At 40.6% G+C, this 18,030-nt stretch overlaps 3 protein-coding genes across 4 annotated transcripts; all 3 read right to left on the reverse strand.

The window, feature by feature from the left end:
* Positions 1–1,388: 1,388 nt before the first annotated feature.
* On the reverse strand, positions 1,389–11,706 carry LOC132260404 (heparan sulfate glucosamine 3-O-sulfotransferase 5). Its single transcript, XM_059758477.1, has 6 exons — positions 11,558–11,706; positions 5,735–5,925; positions 5,214–5,391; positions 4,776–5,129; positions 4,517–4,692; positions 1,389–2,477 (listed from the first exon to the last, which is right to left on the reverse strand). Exons 2-6 carry the CDS (start codon positions 5,803–5,805, stop codon positions 2,060–2,062), a joined length of 1,197 nt encoding a protein of 398 aa, XP_059614460.1. The 5' UTR covers positions 5,806–5,925; positions 11,558–11,706; the 3' UTR covers positions 1,389–2,059.
* A 280-nt stretch (positions 11,707–11,986) lies between these two features.
* LOC132259835 (pre-mRNA-processing factor 19) lies at positions 11,987–14,136 on the reverse strand. Its single transcript, XM_059757630.1, has 4 exons — positions 14,001–14,136; positions 13,488–13,915; positions 12,500–13,422; positions 11,987–12,443 (listed from the first exon to the last, which is right to left on the reverse strand). The coding sequence occupies exons 1-4, from the start codon at positions 14,017–14,019 to the stop codon at positions 12,299–12,301; spliced, it is 1,515 nt and encodes a 504-aa protein (XP_059613613.1). The 5' UTR covers positions 14,020–14,136; the 3' UTR covers positions 11,987–12,298.
* A 128-nt stretch (positions 14,137–14,264) lies between these two features.
* Positions 14,265–17,975, reverse strand: LOC132259833 (solute carrier family 12 member 8). Of its 2 annotated transcripts, XM_059757628.1 has the most exons (6): positions 17,832–17,975; positions 17,574–17,726; positions 17,348–17,512; positions 16,532–17,281; positions 15,042–16,007; positions 14,265–14,973 (listed from the first exon to the last, which is right to left on the reverse strand). In XM_059757628.1, the coding sequence occupies exons 2-6, from the start codon at positions 17,624–17,626 to the stop codon at positions 14,817–14,819; spliced, it is 2,091 nt and encodes a 696-aa protein (XP_059613611.1). In that variant the 5' UTR covers positions 17,627–17,726; positions 17,832–17,975; the 3' UTR covers positions 14,265–14,816. The 2 variants fall into 2 exon arrangements, with proteins under 2 accessions (XP_059613611.1, XP_059613610.1); XM_059757627.1 differs by having other exon boundaries at positions 17,574–17,975.
* Positions 17,976–18,030: the final 55 nt, after the last annotated feature.

The following is an 18,030-nucleotide window of genomic DNA, read 5'->3' on the forward strand; positions in this document are numbered from 1 at the left end:
CCTTGTTCCATTCGGGATTGTTACTATGTATGTCTTTTCAGTATGCCTATTTTTTTTTGCTTTTGACATGCTTCTTCATTTGCAATATTCGTATGAGTATTTTATAAAAATAAAAGGTAAACCCTATGCGCGATGGACAAATCAACGAATGAAGAGATAGACTAAAAAGGAAGACGTGGCGGATAAATGGTGATTTTGCCTCGCTACACATCAAAATGCACTACAATTGATCTTGTTACCTTATTTTATCATGTACGGAACACGCAAAAAGCGTCTTTATGTCGTGAAACTTAATACCGAGCAATGTTACTTGTTTTCTTTTCACTCAAAACATATTTTCCTCTTATACTGTTACCCAAAGCTATTTGATATATGTGAAACATTAACGATACCCCTTTTCGAACAATGATCATCCTTTATGCTCAACATGACTTTAAATATTTCTGTTCTTCTCTTTCTTTTTGCCTATAGAAGGTCCAAAGGAGGCAAGGAATATTTAGTTTATCTAGAATCTAGCTTTTTGTCTCACTTTAGTTTAAGTTTAGTTATATTTTCGCCACAGAAAATGTATCACTGTAAACTTGTGATATGTAATAGATTTCCTTTTCACTATATAATTACTTTCGTCTATCAATTGTATTACCTAGAAGTGATATGTATGTGATTTCATTTAATCTAACATCTCATCTTCTCGTTATATATACCATTTTTTTAATATTAAATTCTCTTAAAGTCGCTAAAAAATCACATTGACGATGAATCAGCTTACATTTAAATATCATTAAAATCTGATATGTTTAATTTGATATGCTTTTGATATGCTTAGCATTAACTCTTTCATTTTTCAAATTACATGACTTCCTCTTTCACTAAAATCGCATCATTCGATCGATATTTTCTTCGTCTACAATAAATGAAAATGCATGTTGAATTTACTATTTGTTCTTTTACCTCTTTAGCGCGCGTTAGAAAAAATTATATTGCTTTTAATTCATCCTCGTGCTTTTTTCCATATCTTAACTCCTTTCTCATCATCTTTGCGGCAATAATTAAAAAATATTTGCATTTCGTTTAGGTTTTTTCTTCCCACAAACTTTATCTATTTGTTTTCGCTTATTTATTAACCTTTTTGGATTTGATATGTATATGATTTTTAAGGTAATCTTGCACTTTACAACATAATCCCTCTTTTACATACAAAATAATTCACTTTCACTAAATATTTCAGTTTATACTTAAACTATGATATGTATATTGATATTTGAGATACCATATTTTTGCCACGAATATTTCGTAATATATTCTCTTGGTTGGATTTCATTAATTTTTCTAAAAAAAATTATAATCCGTTCCCTGTTTTGTTCTCTTATCTCGTTTCTTTTATCTTCTTGTCATGATATCCTAGCATGGTTTACTCATCTTGTCACAACTCTATAATGATAGTGGAATGGAAAGAATATTTTGGAAGGATTTCTTCTAGTGCGTTTCAGTGTAACAAAGGTGGATTAATAAAATACCTTTTCCCCTCACTACAATTCTCTTGCCTTTGCTATTATTTGATTGAGAGAGCCATATGAAACATTCCTATTAGAAGCACTGAAATTACTTTCATCAACGTGTCACCTTTTCATCTATTTCTTTTCTCTAATTACTTTGGTTCTTCTCACTAAACAAAATGGATCTTATTATTCTCACACTACAAGGAGGAATGTTTGATTGCATTCGATAAATCTCTTAGCAATTGATGAATTGAATTGTAGAGATAGATTAAAAATTATTCAAAAAATATATATATTATTCTTATCTCTTTTACCTTTTTTTTTCTTCTAAACTTTATCGCAATTTTCCGCTACGATATCATTTTCACTACGATTTTTTGTTCTTATTGTGACTTTACTTTGATGTGAAATAACAAAAGATATGATTCACATGGCCCTTCTTGCGACTCTCTTTGTCACATCTAACGTTATAAAGAATGAAATATGGCTGAAACCATATACAAATGTATGGCATTACTATCATGATTAAAGGAAGAAAACTGATTTTTTGAGTATGCTTCTCACTCTTCAGGCCACCCCAAGTCCTCACCGATCAACTCGTAAAACTTTTGATTGTGATCAGCGAAGAATCGACGCAATTTACTGATAACGGCCGGATCCACGTGGGGATGCTTTCGCCCCTTTGTCTCCCGCAAACACTTGTCGCCCGTCTCATTTCGCAGGCAGAAGAATCCTTTGGTGGCATTGAAGTAGAAGTTTTGACTCTTTATCCTGTGCTGAATGCCCAAGAAGGTCTCAATTCTTGTCAACTGCGACAGTGGATCGTCAATCAACTGATCACCATTCACTATCAGCATCTGTTCACGCGGAAATACCTCGAGCCATCGATGCAAGTGCAAGTGGTACATTGATATGACCAACGGACGATAGGACTCATTGACGGATCCGTTGGGATAGAGAGCCAGTTCCTCGAAATTTCTGCACAATCAAAGGTAGACATCAAAGTTAGTCAAAGACACTTTGTTGTAATACTTAAAATAAAAACATTGCAAATGGAGCATTGTGGAAGCGCACAATATCACATAAAAGTGTACAAACTACAGACAAGCAATGAATCAATTCACTGAGTCACTCATTCAATGGTGAAATAAATTGAAGCAAAGCGCAAACTTATGCAACAACATTGTGTCAATTCTTCGTGCATTCTTTATTTAGCAAAATGAACAACGTAATACTCAAGAGTTAAAAGTGAAGAAGATATAGTTTATTTTAAATTAAATCGATGATTGCAAAAAGAAAACATTCGAGCATGGATTGAACTACTGTAAATTTCCGATAAAATTATCAATAAAGACTGAGAAAGAAAACCTCGAAAGCTCATCCAAGATAAATTAGTGACAACTACAGAACTTTATTTCCTCTCTTATCCACCCACAATTTATGTAACACTGACACAAAGTGCATGGAACTTAAGTTTCGATGTCTGGCATTTTTGCACGACATTCTTTCTAAGAAATCACGTCCACGATAAGAGAATTTATGTCTCAAAAGCCAATTTCAAATTTCATCTTGATTTATGCCCTTGCCCCATAAATTTAAATTAACATTTTATCATGCCCCCGAACTATTGATTGACGTAGGTAAAGGGTAAGTGTATCGTCCACTTATTCAGCTACTTCATGCCTAATTTTAAACACTTGGAAGGCCACAATATTCCCCACAAGAAACTGTACCACAAATTAGTAAGACAAGCTCCTCAGGAGATTTGAATAATTAAGTGTGAATTGGGGTAAAATTGGGCATATTTTTAGTCTGCGCGACAACATGGAAACTTTACTACCAAATGAATTCACTCATTCACAAAAAGCAGCCGTGCCACAAAAGAACATTTGGGAGGAAAGAGGGAGGGAGGAATAAAAGGAAGAATTGTTTCCGTCACTAGAAATTGAACCACCGACGAAATAATTAATCAATCACTGCCAGCACAAAGTGACACACGCCTAATTGAATTATTCACGATGATTGAGGAGGGTCAGAAATAAGAAGACACATAAGTCCAAATTAACAATTCTCAGGAGATTTGGAGTCCGAAGGTGCGAAAATCACGTTGATTTGCTGACAAACTAAGTATCGATTTGAATTGAATTGATGAAACCCAATTAACCCTCTCTCTAGATCGACACATTATCAAACACCACAGAAATCATATTAAGTGTTGGGAGAAGAGATTTACTCATACAAATAAGAACATGGAAAATCACTAAACACTGCAGTCGCATATAAAATTTTCACAGCAACACAAACCATAATAACGAAAGCTTGCGGATGTGCCATAAAAAGCAAAAGTGCTCAAATCAGATGGAAAAGAAGCCAAGAGAAGCCGACAAGAGGATATTCCGAATGAATGGAGTGGATCAAGAGAGAAGTCACGTGTGATTTCGTAAAATTAAAATGCAGTAGGGAAAAATGGGAGGGACATGCGGAGGAAATAAATATCTCATAAGCACGGATGCATGGAAAGTTGGTCGATTCACAAACCAAGTATCGTACCAAAAACATAAACAAACGTTCATTTTTTCATTCAAATTTCTGAAGGTCTCTATCATATCATGATTTTTTAATTGTGCTCATTTCTTGATAAAACCAAAATATAGCAATATATTTTAAATGTGAAGCTATAAGATGATTTAATGTGATTATAGACATTCACTGACACATTGTACAATCGACTTATTATTCAATTATTCTGTGTGGTGTTCAGCTCTGAATTCCTGAAACCATATCAAGTTCGTTGCTTCTAAAGGTATTCATGTACTTTCCATAAAGTACGATATTTGATACTTTAGCATAAATTTAGAGTATATCCCACCCTAAGCAGAGTAATTCCAGCAAAATATAGCCACACAATCCTCCCATCTAATGCCTAAATCCCCAAATGTCTGTCGGGCATACGTTAATTGGTGAGTGAATCGACAATTTGGCTTAAGTGGAAAATGTGTGAAAAATGGGGGACTTACCGAGACACCTGTGTCGATGGAGCAACACCGCCACTCGTGGTGCTCTGCTGGGGGAGTGTTGCCGTGGCTGAGTGACTTCTCAGCTGGGTGTAGTCCGATATTGCTCTTGTGACTGGCTCTCTAACAATTAATAATAGTTTAACACTAGCATTCATCGCTCTAACACGTTCAGGTACCTTCAGGAGAGACAGAAAAAGGGGAGACACGCATTAGCCAGAAGGGTCCACCAGATATCAACACAATTTATCACACAACTCACTTCAGGTGTGACAAAATAACTTGGACTCTTCTCAATGGTGATCTGCCCGCGAAAGGAGTGCGGCATCTTCTTCCGATACCACTCGAGGCCTTTCAGATAGTTCTCGTCCCGATCAAAGAAGTGCACCTCACCGGCGGCCTTCTGGACGCGCGGATGCAGATACAGCATCTCTAGCAAGGCTCGAGTGCCGCACTTCCTCACCCCAATTATCAGCGCCTGGGGAAGGCGACGACCCGTTTTGGGGAAGTGAACACGATTCGGCACAACAATGGGATGATTGATGACAATACCAGCATCGTCGAAAACATTGCGGCGATTTCCCATTGAATATCCGCCATCCGTTGTTGGTGTTACCTGGAAAATGTACCAAATATCATCTCACAGCTCTATTAAATCGCACATGGTTTTTAAAATATGTAGAAGTGAAATATGATGTACCTGCATACTGAATACAGCGCGATCATATAAGACGTGGAAGGTGAAAAAAAGCGAAATAATCATGACAGAGAGAAAGAGAGCCGCCAATTTTGGTCTGGAAATTCCAACCACGAGAATATACTCGGAATATGAAATATCTGGCCCGACAGGCTTCATGATAGCAGATTTAGGGAGCCATCTGAAATGGAAATGCATCACAAATTCCTTAGAGATTCACACTATTCATCCTCACATCGTCGAGAGAGGGTGAGAAATACAACTGCAAATGTGCAAAACACTTGACACAGATTTTATTCTGTGGTTTGTATATAGTTTAAATTTTCAACATGACTCTTCCCACTATCACTTGTCGCATTTCAATGCATATCCTCGATGGTGTCACATTATTATCATAAACCAATAGACTGCTGGCTGACATGTGATTTTGAGTAGTAATTTGCGGAAATCATTATCATTAAATTTTACAGCAAATCGATAAGAATGCAATTCACCAACAAAGTTACAAAAACTGACGCACTTACAGAATATCCAAGGGAAATTTCAAAGAACAATCTCTTGTCTGGTCACCACGACGGAGTTTTCCCATTGGCATTTGGATTCCTGTGTGTACCTTTCTTCACATCTGAAGCACCATCCACTTCGGCAGCCGATTGCATTTATTGTGTGGGAGAAAGTCCTTCGTCGCATGTAAAATGCTTCAATTACTTGATTCCTGGGAAAATAGAGAAAGGACATCACTAAGCAAACACACCATCTTGGTCTACTAAAAATAAATATGCATTCAAGAATTCAAGATAAGCGTTCCTTTCAATGAGCAATGATCCCCTAGTGCATCCCTCAAGGTGTAGCTTATGAGCGAAAAGAGAATTCCGAAGACAATTTCATCTTCTAACACTCATATTGTTCATAGTTCGAATTCTCTCTTATTGTATTCATCCCACTAGCAATAGTGTTATCTTCTGTGCAACTGCAGAAGCTAATGAAAGGTCAGCAATCTTTTAGCAGATAAAGATTTACTATCATTGGAAATCAATCTGAAATCGTCGGGTTAATAGAAAGGTCAAATGTCGCAATGCTCAACCATTCCATACGATTTATTCACACATTGAAAATTCAATAAATATTAAATTTATTGACTTTTCTTTGAGCACACATTGGCAATCTCCTCAGCATTTGCACACGAAGAGTCATTGGTATTGAATCGGAAAAACTTTGAGCATGTCACTTAGCAAACTTCTCACCCACACTCAATTCAATGCAGTACATCAGTGCCACCATTGCATCCCTCTTAATTAAGTATTGAAACTCACTGACATAGAAACTTTTTCTCATCTCTTCACACTGTGATATGGTGAGTTTGAGTGAAGGAAAATCAATATTCCAACTAAAACGCTGTGTGTGTGTCCAATTTCAATGTAATAAAATGAAATTTCTATACAATTTGCAAATATTCCGCAAACAAACCTTCAGAAACACTCTCTTGGGAAACTCAACCCAAAACAGAGTGTTTTCACAGCTCGAAATTGCTCAAGTTTCCGCATCCCCAAAGGTTCGATATGGTTTCCACCCCATTCAATGATTAGAATTGTTGTGCAATTCTCATTTTCCCTCACCAGCCATCACGCCTCGTCGCACTCAGAACACCATCAATTATGTATCTAAACAGCCAAAGTGATATTCTTAAGCTTTTTCACACCAAGCGACGCTCTCAAGTACACTCCCACTGTCAATTTAAGGGACGTGAAGATCAAATATTTGAGAGAGAATAGCAAGAATAGAATATTTTATCCGTTTCAGTAGATATTTCGGCCGAGGGAAGAAATACGTACATAGTTCTATACTACGTATCCCTCCGTTCATTCACATCACAAAAGGCCGTATTTCCCACATTCCATTGAACATTTTAATTGCGAACCCAAGGTGTGAGTCAGGAAGTCTCTTTTAACTCATTTTCTCAATTTTAGTGTAAAATTCAAAAGGGATTTTCAGTCGCTTTCATGATGGAGCTGATAAATTATGCCAAAAGGCTGTTGAAGAACACATTGTAGCTCTTGTCGTAATAAAACGGTTAAAATAAACTCACAAGACATTTAATCTTCCTTAAAATTCTGCTTGTAGCTTTATAATTATCTGAGGAAGCTTCGCAAATTTTATTTATTATTTTTTATTCTACTATTTGTTTATGTCTTTAATAAAGTACATATTTCTACTAACTTCAAGTGTATTAAGTTAAACAAAAAACATAAATTCTGCTCCATCTTTAGTGTTTTATGCTTGGCAAAGTTATTCCAAACACTTTGCAACTACCGGACATAAGAAGAGTGGCGTCTTAAGATTTTTTCCAAACAACAAGTATGACAGGAAATCAAGTTTTCTGCTTCGTCAATCGACAAATATATTCCAAATGACTTTCCCATTTTCATTTCAAAGATTCAAGATTTTCAGATCAATTGAGACCAGTAATTAATAATGCATAATTGGGCGGGACTATAGTTAAAGTCTAAAACTCCATTTAAAGGGGTTTAATGTAAAGAAATCCTGTGAGAACATTCATCAAAAAATACATCAATTTCAAGCTGTGTAAAGCCAAATCCCTTGAAATGAGCGCTCTTAAAGCCATATGGATTTCAAAAAGAAGAAAAAAAATTACACTTTGCCTGCACAATCAAATTTATTGACGTGCTCACCATTAAAAAGCCGAGAGAGAACTGTAACGAAGTTCATGCCTTTGCTTAGAAACTTTAGCATTTTCATGAATGTAGGGGAAATAAAATTTTACGACCTCAACGTGAATATTGCAAGTTATCCACCCCGTTTTACACAAATGGATGGCAAATCCTCTGGAAGCCGCCCCACCCGACAAAAAGTGTCAAAGAACAATAACCGTCGTGGAGAATATATTGCTAAAAGCGCTTCCCATCCCTCGTCACGGATATTTTCCTCAGGTTTTTGCAAATTTTTTACTCCTTTTTTATCAGCCACTTGTAAGAATGTAAAAATCTCGCTATTTTGACACATTCGTGCTTCTGGTGTGTCCGAAGAAAGGGCGACAGAAAATTGTCTCGAAACACGATAAGGTGGGAAAATGCCTGGAATACTTTAGAACATATTTCAAATTCATATATCACAGCCATCGACACACTTTCCCCAGCGCTTTTTCGAGCGGTGAAAAGTGGTCGAAGGTCGAAGCGTATCAGCACAGCCTGGACGACATAGGGTTGGAATTGATTGACAATCGCAGAATGAATTCGTAATTGATACCACGACCTATGGCATTGACTGTCTGAGCGGAATGCGATGGTGGGGCCAGTGATTTACCATTCCATTCAGGGCGCCCACACCAAAGTGGGATGATAAATTATTTAATGAGTAAAAGGAAACATTACTCACCCACTTTGAATATCCGTCCCAACCCGCCTTGGGCCACCCCTCAATTCTTTTTTGCACCATACACCACTCAGTAAATGTATGTGCAGAGGCATGGCAGAAAGGCCACCACACACGAGGTGGAGTGTGAAGATATGGAAATGGATTTTTCTCCTTTCGTCCCTTCAATCTCACCCATGCCCTCAGCTTACCAAGTCTCGTGAGACGCGCGGTGAAAGTGTGAAGGAGAGCGAAAGACTGGAGAAAGTGTGGAAAAAATGAATAAAACACTTTTACATGAAAATCTTCAATAAATTCTCCACCATCATCTTTCCATCCTTCGCACCCTTCTCCTGGACATTGTTCAGTCTCGCGTGCAGAAACGCGCAGAGGAAAATGAACAAGCAAGAGTCACATGGATATTTCTGTGACACACACTCAATTCTTTAATTACTTTAATTAACACTTTAACAACACAAGGCTGTGAATCGCAACAATTTGCTAAGTGTCTGCAGAGTGAATCTTCTCGAGGGACTTTTTTACTTCTTCAAACCGCGACACGAAAGAAGGGAATTTTAACAAACTTCCGCCAAAAGTTGGGAAAAATGTCTCAAATTCCACTCGACAGCAATTTCAGAAAGAAAAACATTCCGGTAAACCACTTTACCCATCTTGCCGTGAGCAAAGGAAATCCTTACGGATTGCATGCACTTTTCAACCGCACAGATAATTTCACAAGCAATTTCATCTTGTAATGAGCTTTGAATTCGTTACCTTTCACCCTGAGACAGCACGAAAATCTATAAATAGACATGCGGAAAAGCTCCCTTTCACTCAGTCAAATCTTGCAGAAAATCAAATCAAATGAAAATAATTGCCGTTTTCCTAGAAGCTCTGCTGGAATTCAGACTCTCATCATGTAACCTTCCTTTTGATCGTCAACCGTAGGAGGAAATGCGCGATATGTGTGTGCTTTTGATGTGTTCCTATTTACAATATTAATTGGATTTCGTTCAAATACACTTTCCCTGTATTCTCCAACTAGAATTCAACTATACTCGACTGAGATTCAACACGAGACTGTGCATGCGTGGTTAGATAAAAAACGCGTATTTTTGAACACTACATTGGTGTGTGATTTTGAGGTCATCAATGAAAGCATTTCGACATTTGTGGTGACAAGTGTGATGCCAAGATTTCGTAGAAAATCATTTTGTCGAAAAATTAAAGCCTTAGGCAAATAATCTCCACATCATCGCTTATCAATTACAATTATTTCATCCTATCTCTGAATGAGGATGAGCTGAATTATCCAAGATTATCCGAGGATATTCCCTTGTCTTGTTTTGCTTGTTTTCCAAGAAAATCAACCCGTACGAGAAGGAAGAGAAGCGTGAACTTCTGGGATTACATAGAACCATGCAAGAAGGCGCTTCCGATTAGTGTCAATTTCATTATAAATGAGTTTGTGGAATTCACAATTGCTCTAATAGGGAAAGTGCTGAAAATAATCCCTAATTTCTATCCATTAGATTAAACCTCTTTAATATTTACTGCAATTCCGCTGATAGAATAATTATTTCGGTTATTTTCATATGATTTTATTGCATTAAAATTCCATTAGTAGTATTGTTATCTAATGCCAATAACCATTACGTACAGATACTGATCTTTTTAAAGAATTTTGTTGGATTTGAGCTGTTCTATTATTGTTATACATTGCTTAAGCCTTTCAAAATTATACACTTTTCCACTATTGACGTGAATTGATCTGCAATTTCTAGTCAAGTTTTTAATTCACTTTAAAATTCACATGGTTCGTTGCTCATGAAGAAATTGGTAGTGTTTTAGAGGGATTTGACGTAACTCTTGTGGGTGGGACTTTAAGGTGGACAGAACTTTGAATCCAAATAACCCTTAAGCGAATGTTTCACTTGCCCGGATGATTTAATATCCAGGATTATAGAAAACCAAGGGACAATAATAGGCTGTTATTGTACCTCCAGAAATTGTCAAATTTGCATGTAACACAATGAGAATAATTTATTTCCACTGCTACATAGCTATACAACTAGCTTTTCATCCTTTTCATACTGTGTTCATTCCCTTAAGACATTAAGACGGAATTTATTTGCGCCATCGTATCCTTCATCACAAATTATTAAATAATTACCTTGCGATTCCGGTTAATATTAACTCTAAGCTCAAAAATTCACTTGCAAAACTGTATCTCACTGTTTACCTTAAAATATTCAACAGCTCAATTTCATTTCGTGGCAAGAAACTAATTAATCTTATGTGGTCAAAAGACCTATTTATAGCATAGGCCAAATCACAAATTCCCAATTTTGACCCTGGCTCACTCTTAATCAAATTTTCATGCCCACTTTCCACTGCCATCCGGACTCCCACTTGCCTTTATGCTGTGTAATTGAGTAATGATCGTAATAATCCTCGTGAAAATAAAGTCACTGATTTTCAGTTAAATATTTAACAAGGAGTATTTTTGTACCCCCGCTTTCTGTTCCGATGAAAACACGTTAATTTTCCACCACACAACCGGCGACTGTGGATATTATAAATTCCATTAAAGTGCAGCACCGCCGGAAAATACGGCGCAACGGTGGAAAATTGATTAATTCGCCGCCCCCAGGCAGGAGCCCTCGCAATCTGCCTTCCTTGGCCCACACAATCGGCCGCGCGTCTTCCCACTTCCGCCCGCGCACTGACAACTTTTCCCTCGGAGTCATTATGCAACACCCCGCCGACGCGATGCGCCCCCCGCCGACCCAAGGATGCGCCCCACTGCGGCCCCCATCCCGCGGCCTCGCGGGCAAAATACTCAATAATAACATTGAACGTGAAATGCCACCCACTTTTACACTAAGCAGCGCTCCCCCACCCCCGCACACACACTTCAGGGCAGCCACTCGAGGGTCACCCGACTGAGAAAAACCACCAAACTGCTGCAAACTCACGTTTTCTGCAAACTCCAGCACCGTTCCCGTGCTGCCCACCATCAGGAACTATTGACGTGTGATTAAACATAAATTAACACAATTTCTCTACTCTTACAATTAACAATTTTACACACTACAAATTTCACTAAACTTAACGAAATCAAAATATGGCGTCTTCTGCTCTTCTTGGCTCTCGCAAGGACTCTCTCGCGTGCGAGAGCGACGAATTCACCACTTGCGCTCTCATTTTCCCTCTCGCGCCTTGTGCAGTCACCATTCGCGTGAGGGCGCTACCCAAATTTCCCGCCACTGACCAACATTCAACGAAGAAATATGGATTTTCCTTACCTGAGTGGAAAACACTTTGGTCTCATGATGGAAGAAGACATCCGACAGAATTAAAAGAAGGATTTGAGCACTTTAGAGTGAAGACTATCCATTCTGTTACGTTTTTACACCGATTTTAATTTCCACTAATTGTATTCGTAAGCTACAATTAAAAATACTTCAAAATAAAAATTTTACGCAATAAGAAATACATAGAATATTCGTTGAATTCATTGAAAGTTATTACGGTTAGTACGAAATCCTATCTACGCTACGCAGATCCTAACAACTCTAGGAACTTTCCTCCTAACTGCAGAATATAATAATGGCAATATGACATCTAAAATTTACTTCTACAATCAGTTTATTCATTAAAATACCACGAAATCAGAGATATTGAATAATTGTTTGTTTTTGGAGTTTGCAGATATTCTATTCGAAGCCGTAGAGCTTGAGGGTTCGATCCATGCTCGTGGACGCCAAGTATTGGGCATGCTTACCAAATCGCACACCGGTGGCCATGGCTGTGTGATCCTGAAATACTTTCAGTTCCTGCCACTGCTTGCAGAGGTAAATTCTGCGGAGAAACACACAATTGTAGGCACAATCTTAGTCACAATGTGAGGAACTCACCTAATGTCCGTCCCTGCGATCGCCAAGTACGTTCCGCTCTGGTCGAAGCAGAGATCCTTCACCTCCTGTCCATCTTCCAGTTGGATGGTCTTGAAATTCTTCAATTTACGCAAATCCCACAACTTCACACACGAGTCATCAGCCGCCGTGGCCAGATAATATCCGTTCTCAGAGAAGGAAATCGCTGTGATGGGGCCAGTGTGACCGGGGAAGTTCGCCACGTTGCTCTGCTCCTTCAAATCCCAGATCTTCACTTGAGAATCCTCCGTGCCAGTGCCGAAAATCAATCCGTCAGGATGGAACTGTGCTGTTGTGAGACCCATTTCGGATGTATCGATGACCTTCGTCAGCAAACGGCCAGTGCGAATGTCAGAGAAAGCCCAGTGTTTGTCAGAAGATGTGGAGAGGATGTAATCACTCGTGGGATGCAGAGACAATCCAGTGACGGGCTGATCGTGGCAACGAAGAAGCAGAGTTGTCTGGGATGTCGGGACGTTCCAGATGCGAATTGTCGTGTCAGGAGATGCAGTGATCACATAATCCTCCTCAGGATGATAGATCACCTTCGACACCTTCTTTGTGTGACCCTTGAGGATGGAAATCACCTGCTCGGTGTCCTTATTGAACACAGCGGCATTCTTATCATTTCCACCAGTGATGATCTTGTTATGATCTGATACACTAATGTCCAGGGCCAGTATTCCGGGCACACTGGCCGAATGGAGACCCGGATGAGAGGCCAGAGTGTGGAATCCGCGAATAGTTTCCTGTCCGATAAGTTCCTCCGGAACGGATCTTCCGCGCTTCTTACGCTCCTGCGTGAGCACTGTTGCCTTCTCCTGCAACTTCTGGATAATCTCAGCACTCATGCCCACTTGCTCCACCGGCTGTGTAGCAATTCCAGCCGCCTCTGCACCGATAGACTGCAAAGAAACACCCGAAAGACATGCAAAACCGTTTTGAAGGCTGTGAAATTCAATAATCTCACCGGTTGCGGAACTCCAGATGTAATATTGATGCCCGCTTGCGGCTTCAGCGTGGCCAAAGCCTCCCTGGCAGCCGTGACTTCCTTATTGAGACGCGCGATCACTCTGCACGCCGCATCGTGCTGATAGAGAGCATGGCTGAGCTCCTGGCGAGCTGTTTGCAGTTGCTGTCGCTGCGTGAAAGTGTGCAGCATCAGCGAATCCCACTCATCTTGCATAGTTTTCAGCGTTGCCGGAATACTGGTGGCACTCGGAGGCTTCGGCTTCACGATAGGCGGTGTCTTGATCTCAATCAGATCCTCCACTTTCAACTCCTTGCCATCAATGGGATCACATCCGTTCTCCACAATGTACTTCTCAATGATACGCCTCTCAAATATTGCCCCCGAATGTGGGGAAACAACCGGCTGATCCGGGACTTCATTTGTTACTGCCGGAGAAAATTTGTTATTAACCTCACTTTGAAGAAAATGTGCATTATAAGAATTTTACGAGGTTTTCAGATAAATACTCACTAGCACACACTAGAGCCATGTCTGGGGGATGAAATGTAGATATTTTCAAACAGACGCGTATACTTTTTCAAAGCGTTTTCACACTTTTCCGGGAGTACAACAAACCTCGAACACTCTCCAAACGTCAAGCCGACAATGGCGTCTCGCATCGACACTCGAAATTCACCTCTCCACGATATATCGAAAAATCGAAAAACAGGCGCGAGTAATCAAATCAAGTAAAAAACACATTTTACAATCACAAATAGCAAATTTTTCCTTGTCGTTTACAAACACTAAATATAGTCAATAGGAATTACATCAATTTGTGATTATATCCTAAAATATGCGATAAATACAGAATGTTTTTGTCCATAGTATACGTTAATATTTACACTTAATGATAGAAACTGTTAAAATACATGCTAAACTAGTAAAAAGATCAAATAAGTATTACATATAAAAATAAATGATAAAATTGTGCTCTATCTATCTCAATAAAATTACTGATATTACATTCAATTAATAAATAGTTAATATAAAAACATCATGATCTCTACACAATAGAATGCTCAAGATATCCTCCCAGCCGTGCGCAAATCTCTTCAGGGAATTTCAATTGTTTCTCTTTCTCCAATCCGTTTACGTTTTATTTAATCCTTCACGTGGGTGAAAATAAAGAAAATAAATCTCTGGATCGTCAAAGGCACTTTACAAACAAAACACCCACGTGAAAACTTGTGACAATTCCTCAAAAATCCACTCTTCAAAATAAATCCAAATAATCTCCAATTTTTGCGCGGTAATCTCTCAATAGATATTGCAATAATTCGTACCCTAAATATCAACATATTGTCCCTGAACGACGGATGATTGATGGTAGCGACGTCTCGAAGAAAAGTCCTCATTCTCCTCATTCAGCTGCGCCTGAGTCACTTCCACACCCGGACAAGAAGGCGTCACAACAATCTGTTCATACTCATTTACGCGCTTTCTGCGAAGAAAGACAGACAAAAAACATTAATAACGTTCCAGAACATTTCTTCCAGCATGTCTTCTTACCCAAAGCACCGGAAAATCACTCCTTTGAGCCAGACAAAGAAGCGAAACTCATGCGCCAGGCCAGGTTTTACGGCTGGATTGGCCGTTCCCACGTAGAACCACACGATGAACACCATGACGAAGCACACGAGCGCGTAAATCCAGTGCACCAGCATCATGATCAGGATCTTAATAGCCGCCCCCATGAGAGATGCCCACCGGTTGCAGAAGCCCGAGTACCAGTTCTTCGTCTTCGAGTGGATGTGCGGCCGGGCAGCGGCGATGGGCTCATCTTCGTCGACATTCTCGTCAGTAGTTGCATTTGTACTGTTCACCCCGCGGAAGATCACGTCGGAGTTGATGGACTGCGTGGTTGAGGAGTTGGGCAGATGGTTTGTGTGATTGTGACTGGGCGAGTTGACCTGAGAATTGGACGGCGATGAGAGGTTCTTGTGCCTCGTACGCTCGGGAAACAGATGATCCAGATCATTGCTCTCCTCCATCGTGGCGCCGTAGCGTCGTGACTCATACGACGGACTCTGTGCCTGGATGCGGAATCGCTCCTCGCGGCGATTCTGGATATCGAAGGTCTGCGCCAGAGCAAAATAGGAGTAATCGATGCACGCGTACGTGAGCAGGAAGGGCATCGTGACAATGGGAGCGAGAGTGTTGATGTCTCCAACAATGATGAATGTTATTGTCACAGTCGCCACTACAGCCATCGCGTACAGTGGCACTTTATTCGGCCCTCGACCCTTGCCCAGCACCCCGATTCCGGGAATCACGCTCTCATTGGCAATACTCTGCAGCACGCGTGGTGTTCCATACATGGCGCCCAGACAGGAGGACATGCTGCTCACGTAAATGCCCGCCAAGAGGAGCATCTGTACAGCCGAAACTCTTACCACAATCATAAAGTCCTTCAGCAGAAAATCCCGCTTCACAATGGCACCCAAGAAGAGCGCAAAGATCAAGTAGAGAACCGTTCTGAAAGACAAACAGGTTAATTGTTTGAATCTACTTCGCTGAATTTCATCAAAAATACTCTCTTTTCGCTCTTTGCTCTTTTGTAATAGTCAAATCCGAGTATTTTTCACATGTAATTCCTTTCATATATGAAATTAGGAATGAAGCTTGCATAATTGAGCTTCTCTATTCGATTTATGCTTGAAAAACGCACTGAGAAACTATGTTCTTTCAGCTGTCAAGATCTAAATTTAATGATTATTCAAAGAGTAATTCCTCAGCTGCAAATATTATCAGGATGAAAACCGCCACTTATACAAAGTTTGACTAAAAATCACTCTAAGATTATTCTGACTCATCCAAACACTTCAAAACCTTGTCACGTGTTTCCGTTCGATATCATTAATATAGATTCCGACTTTGAGAATGTTCAACACTTGCGCCCCAGTATTTTCATTCAGCCAGAATGTTATTGTAAAGCCTTAAAATAACACACTGTGGGTAATAAATATCAAATATTGATACAATGCTGAGTAAATACTCACGACGTGCTGAAGGCAGCGAGAGTCCCGTTGGGGATGTCCGTCGAGGGCGCCCTCAAATCTCCACTCATGTTGATTCCCGAGAGAATGCCTGTGATCGTGGGGAAGAAGACGCCAAAGACGCGGAACCACGTGTAGCCATCCTGGTAGTCTGACCAGAGATTGAGCTTGAAGTTACCACTGAGCCATCCCTCGATACCCATGTCCGGCTCATAGGCCACGAAGGAGCCAATGATGAAGTCCAGCGCCGAGAGCAGAAGCACCACGAGCAGGGCAAATTGCAGCTTCACCACCCATTTTACGCCAGCCACATTGATTATGCCCAGGAGCAGCACAGCGCCGGCAGCGAAGCCTCGGATGGCGAGGGCGTTGCCAGGGTGGCCAATGAGATTTGCCATGGATTCGCCGAAGCCTAGAACGTTAAGAGCGCAGCCCACAGCCTGGCCGAAGCAGTACAGTAAGCCCAGGGAGCCGCCGAAGCGGGAGCCTAGCGTGTGGGCGATGAGAAAGTAAACTCCGCCAGATTCCACGCGGCATCGCTCGCAAATCCCGACAGCCGAAAGGACAGAGATGAGCGCGATGGACACGGAAGCAATGATAATCAGCACGGCGTTGATGATGCCCGCCTGGGCGACGATCCAGCCCGAACGGAGGAACACAATCACGCCGAAAATGTTGATGAGGCAGGACGTGAAAACTCCGTCCCAGGTGCCGAACAGAACCGGCTGTGATATGAAGAAATTTGTGCGCCACCTAAAATCAATCAATGCGTCAAACTCTGCCTGAACTGTGCGAAGTGTAAACAACTTAATCACTCACCAGGGCTTGTCTCCCTGCTCCTCAGCGAAGATCTCATTGGCTCCGGACGCTTGATGACCTCCAGCTGCGTACTGATACTCATCCCCAAAGTCCACAAACCCACCAGAATTCCCCCTGGGTCGGGCTCTGTTGTAGTGATGGGGCTCCTCATTGCCCAGGCCATACCTTCAAGACACAAAGGGACATGAGAAGTCCCGCTCACATATTCCCTCCCGGTCCTCCTCACCTCGACCAATCTACATCCGTCCGGCGATAGTTTGTGCGATCCTCCGCCTCCATTGTTTCTCGCTCCTTGGAAGCGTCCCGCGACTCAAATTCCACTCACCCCCGTTGCCAATGGCTGGACTCTCTTATCTGGACACCTCACCACTTATCAGCACTGAAGTGAACATGAAATTTCCGTGTGAAAATTGGTGTGATTTTTTTGGCAAAAACCCACGCGACTGATGTCATTCCTTTCTCGCATTCACAGACAGGATTTCACCTTGCTGGACATTCCGCAACCAGCAACAGCATCTCACGGAGTCACCAACTATTGCAAAATTGCACAAATGTGCAGAAAAATGGGTGAAATGCCAGAAAATTCACGGGGGTTTTCACACCAAAAACATCGACGTGAATCACTTCAGTTCTGAGATGATCGACAAATTCGAAAGTTTCACGGTGAAAGTTTCAAACATGTG

This window comes from Phlebotomus argentipes, unplaced genomic scaffold (genome assembly GCF_947086385.1).
Source record: "Phlebotomus argentipes unplaced genomic scaffold, Phlebotomus argentipes genome assembly scaffold_18, whole genome shotgun sequence".
Lineage (NCBI taxonomy): Eukaryota > Metazoa > Arthropoda > Insecta > Diptera > Psychodidae > Phlebotomus > Phlebotomus argentipes.